At 33.9% G+C, this 4982-nt stretch overlaps 1 protein-coding gene across 1 annotated transcript; it reads right to left on the bottom strand.

Moving 5' to 3' along the window:
• Positions 1-872: 872 nt before the first annotated feature.
• On the bottom strand, positions 873-1913 carry LOC129916720 (endoribonuclease CG2145-like). The gene is made up of 4 exons (XM_055996869.1): positions 1762-1913; positions 1500-1696; positions 1204-1436; positions 873-1139 (listed from the first exon to the last, which is right to left on the bottom strand). Exons 1-4 carry the CDS (start codon positions 1911-1913, stop codon positions 888-890), a joined length of 834 nt encoding a protein of 277 aa, XP_055852844.1. The 3' UTR covers positions 873-887.
• Positions 1914-4982: the final 3069 nt, after the last annotated feature.

Raw genomic sequence — 4982 nt, 5'->3', positions numbered from 1 at the left:
GGTACAAACACCTGACACAGACGTACTCATAATTTTAGTGCGAAATATAAATGTAATAGTAAATTAAGGAATCATAAAAAAAAAGCGAAATATGTTACTAACACTCAATTTTCCACGTACTGAGTATAATATATTTTAAATTTTTTTTACAGTTTATTGGATAAAAAAACATCTGGATCACAATTTAAAAAGCGGAAGGCTGAAACGGAAAAAATAAAAAATCAAAGTTAATGGATAGGTTTGTTTCAACAAAATTTTCCTTTACCGAATATTTTTGACAAATCAGGTTATTGCGATCGTTGATTCCCAAAATGAGGATAATGGTGAAATAACAGATTATTCTACCTCTAATAAGGAGGTAATCGCTGTCAATATACAAGTAAAGAACTAGGAAACTTGGCTATAAAAACCGATATATCCGATTCAGTAACTTGGACACCAAAGATCACTTTATGTTTGCTTTTGTTGTCGACTATTTAGCAAAAACACAGCAACAATAATTTTGTCTATTTAAATCAAAGATTTCAGTTTTATTGTGTCACTTGGTACAAAGTCCTTTTCCATATTAATATAATGAGTAAATCTCTGCAATCTATTAAACATAGATATCAGTGTGAGCATAGCAACTTGGCGTTCGCAACTGGAAGCAGCGAGCTAAGGGTAGAGCTGGCTGGCGAAGCTTGTTGTTTGAGGCCCAAATCCACAGCGGATTGTAGCCGCCTTACGGCGCTGGTCACCCCAAGTAAGTAAGTATCAGTGTGAGCATCGTATTTTTGAAAAAGTGTTGTAATTTCATAACATGCGATAGACTGGCTTTAAGGATTCTATATTATAAAAAATAAAAACGAAATTGTTCCTTTCTTGTTAAATTCGTGCATCTTTTATTTTCAATATAATTTTAGATTTTGAATGTTAGGATAAGTGGTGCCAATCAAAGCCTGACCACACTGCCACCATCTATCAGCTTGGATGGAAAAATTCTTTCCTCCCAACGACAACCGACACAACTCATCAGGTCTAAATTGAAAGCAAATAGTATACAAAGCCATTTCCAATTCAGGAGTTGTTCCAACAAAAAGTGTACTAACTGGTTTGCTTAGATCTTTGTAAGTGAAACGAACTTCGATGATTTTTGCTTTCTATAAATTAGAAAAAAAATTATTTTTATTACTCAAGTTTTATTTATTAAAAACAACAACTTACAGTTTCCAAGTCGAGTTCATTTACATATCCTTTGTAATCCACATGACCAGCTCTTTCTCCTTGACTGAAGTAGACCCAATTGTGAAGACCAATAATTCTACCTTTGTCGATTTCATTTAAAAACACATGTTCAAATCCAGAGCTTCCAAGCGCACCTTGGCCACGATCATAAAGTTTAAACCAAATTGTTTTGAGAAAGTCTTTTTGGCTTCTTGGGTTAGATGATACAATTCCTATGAAAAAAAACGTACAATTTAGTATTTTTAAGTGGATTGAAGCCTTAGATTCATTTTCACCTTTGCTTTGAAGAAATCCCATTGTAAGATTCATAATATGTGTTGCCATCACAGTGTCTAAGAAATCGTCTTGTTCTTGAAGTTCAGCGGCGGTGAAGTTTTCATTCACCGATGTATCCATATGATAGTTGTCGAAAAGAGCTCGCAACTTGGCAATGGTTGTTACATTAAATACTCTATCACTTACTTTCAAAAGGCTGTCAGTGAAAAGCATCTAATTGAGTCAATAATTGCGTGTAAATTGTTTCCAGATCATACTTACGGTTCTGGAGCCACGTCATTTGTATCGTTTGAACTGGTTCTTCCTTGCAAATTGACAGAAATTTGGTGAAGCAGAGAATTTTCTCTGCTAAATAAAATTTCAGTTAGCTGACGAAGCTCTTCGTCTGTAACCTTTGTCGAATTAATTTGCATAGGTCTTGGACCGATTGGAAGACACGGCCTTGTTTCGGGTGGAGAGTTTTCAGGCCCAGAACTCAAATTAAATACATTTTTTGAATGGCTAGAAATCGTTATTGGTGACGCTACTCGACAATCTTAAAAAATATAATTTAGATAGAATCAACAACAAAAGAAATTAAGATTTATCTACCTGCGATTTGAAACCTCCACACATTCAATAACAGAGAAATCGCTAAGAATAATGTTAACTTCATCTTTTTTATTTTTGTCCAAATTGTCGACAGAAGTGTCACGTTAAATGAATTAAATAACTCGTTCAGTAATCCGTGTGTAATAAAAGTCGCAAGTAAACTAAAATGAATACAAATGGTTGACAAAAAAATTATTTCTTAACATTTCTTATCTAGAAAATCAGTTTTTTGCTAGTACCAAAAATATCTTATCAGGAGGTATATTGTTTTGAGACCTTTAAAACTGATTTTTTATGAATTGTGGGAAGATATCTTAAACATATCTACATACTTGACAAGTGATCCAAATGATAATCTAATATATGGATAGTGACGTAGATACACTGGCAGGGTAGAGCGGGGATAGTTGGATCACGGAGTAAGTTGTAACAACTGTGAAAAAATAAATGAACATCTAGCGATACTTACACAATGCAATAACCAGATGCGATCCTCCATATCCAACACCTTCAGTATCAATATTTGCTCCCGATGAACAGATGTTTTCCGTTCCCAATGACACACATGCCCCAATGAAGTTAACAGCTGACGAGGACAAACAAATAAGTTTACAAAACATTGAAAAAGAGGAGGTGGGCAAAGAACAAGGAAAAATCTCGTTATGTAACATTAACCTAAAAGTTTGAGCTCAAGGTTTCTTTTCTAGCGAGACCGAGACCGTTAAAAGACTGTTTCTTGAAATTTTAGACGATTATTAAAGATTACATCTTATATTTTTAAAAGTATTTTTGGCCTATCAACCTCTGTCAGCCAATATTTGCAAACTCCTAACATGGATTACCTGAAAGTCAAGGGACTCATTAAGGCTTTGGAGAGGATTTTAAGGGAAAAATTGGATACGTTCGAAGATTTTTTTAATGCAGTTTAAGCTGAAAACATAGACGACGACGTTAAAACTATATTACCGTTACGGACAACAGCAAAAAAAATCAGAAAACAGGATGAGTTATTTGGAGACAAGGAGAGACTGCTTTCTTTTTATCCAAAACGATTATGTATTCAATCGCGCAGTCTATAAAGTTATCATAAATTATGTTCTTGTCAAAATCGACGAAAAATTTAAATGCAACGAGGGTTTGATGAAAATGTAGATCCTAAAAACTTAGTTGAAATAAATAAATATGGGATCCCAAATGAATCATTGAAAGCCATTGCGTCGATTTCCAAAGTAGAACTTTGCAAAGAACTTGAACCCTTGGGGGAAGATTTTAAAGACATATCGAACGAAAACAATGTGGGATGAAGACCTTTTCGCAGGTATTCACAAAGTGAAGAGGAAGATGTTAGTTGAGAACGCGTAAATAATTAATCGATGAAGACCAACAAATGAGCGCTAATAACCAGCTTATCGACGAACAAAGAAAAAAGCTAAACACTGCTATTTGCTAGTTCCGATGACATTGATAATTGCCGAAATTGCATACCATGCGCCTGTAAGCTTTTGTCCCAGTACATTGCATTACACATTAGTAATTACAATTTCTGAAAGTTGTAGATTCAATGTTGGAATATTCTGATAAACTCGTCCACGCAAGAGGCGTTGCGTTTACTTGCGCTTAAGAGCATCAAAATAAGACTCCGATCACTTATGGTATGGGTCAAGAACTTCTGGGATATAAAGGTTACTATAATTATACTGAACACGGAATCGAATCTGATAAGATGTAAAAACAAGAACTTTTATGACTGCGCCATCAACAGTTTACGAGAAACGTATACTCTTTTCCAAAAAAAATGTTGGTTAGTGTATTTATAACGCAATTTATTTGTTTTATTCTCTCGAGTCTCTTTTTTGCAAAAAAAAAAAAACTCAACATCTTTTGCGACTGGGCCTCTCGCCTGTCGCTCTTGTCCAAAATCTGGAGAACTCTCTAATCGTATATCTTTTATTTACAAAAAAAAATTAATTAGGCACTTTTAGAATTTAGAAATTAAATTTAATTTAATTTATTTCCAATAATAATTGATATTGACTCATTAAGATTGTACATAATATCTCTTAAAACATCTAAATACATTTATAAAATTTATGAATACATGTATAAAAAAAAAGAATTGAAGAAAATTATGTAGATAAAAAACATAAAAAAGAAGCAAAAAATTGAATTAAATAACTTTGGAAATCTAGAAGAAAAAAAGAAAATGATAAATTTAATTTGATAGCTTCAAAAATACTGTCCATTTACATATGTAAGCAAACTGCGTCCTTACTGCTTCGTCTGTTTCTAACTCCCTACTCCCTAGCAAAATTCACACGTACGCGTAATACGACGGACGCTGCTGCCAACCAAGTACCACACCCAACGGGTCAATATCTGTAAAAAAAAATCTTTATTGAAATTTTAGTTGTTTATTTGAAATATATAATGCGCGTTGTGGAGACAGAGGCAGTCCTGATCCTGACTCCTTCCGCTTTGAAAACTGCGATCCGAGAAAGGCTTTTAAAAAAAACTTTCTTAAATTGGAAACAAAAGAATCGACTTGCTGCAAGCTGCTCCTAATATATATAATACATAGTCTATGTTAGCTGCGAGCTACGCAAGCAACATGAAGCATTTAAAATTTTCCACTTTTTTCATAAAAGGTGCACCGTCAGTCACAAACAGCAATACCTACCTTTTCTCTGAATGTCTTTGGTCCACAACAATTGCATTGAATTTTTCAAACAAAGTTGCAATAAAAATACCTTAAAACACCTGTGGAGATCTGTTGGCGATGACCAGCTACCAGTGTAGGAAGTACCGTAATCTCAGTCTGGAAATTCGACATGGTTGACTTTAAAAAATTCTAACTTCTCTTGTAGACATCTTTGAAATAAGATTTATGCATC

The sequence above is a fragment of the Episyrphus balteatus genome, chromosome 1, assembly GCF_945859705.1.
Source record: "Episyrphus balteatus chromosome 1, idEpiBalt1.1, whole genome shotgun sequence".
Lineage (NCBI taxonomy): Eukaryota > Metazoa > Arthropoda > Insecta > Diptera > Syrphidae > Episyrphus > Episyrphus balteatus.
This window is presented reverse-complemented; position numbering and strand designations above follow the sequence as displayed.

What these genes read in the sequence shown, in the direction of transcription:
- LOC129916720 (XM_055996869.1), bottom strand. Translation starts at nt 1,913, where the DNA reads ATGCAAATTAATTCGACAAAGGTTACAGACGAAGAGCTTCGTCAGCTA. An exon ending in GGGATTTCTTCAAAGCAAAG is followed by an intron (nt 1,437 to 1,499) that starts GTGAAAATGAAT and finishes TTTTTTTCATAG; the next exon opens with GAATTGTATCATCTAACCCA. An exon ending in ATGAACTCGACTTGGAAACT is followed by an intron (nt 1,140 to 1,203) that starts GTAAGTTGTTGT and finishes TCTAATTTATAG; the next exon opens with AAAGCAAAAATCATCGAAGT.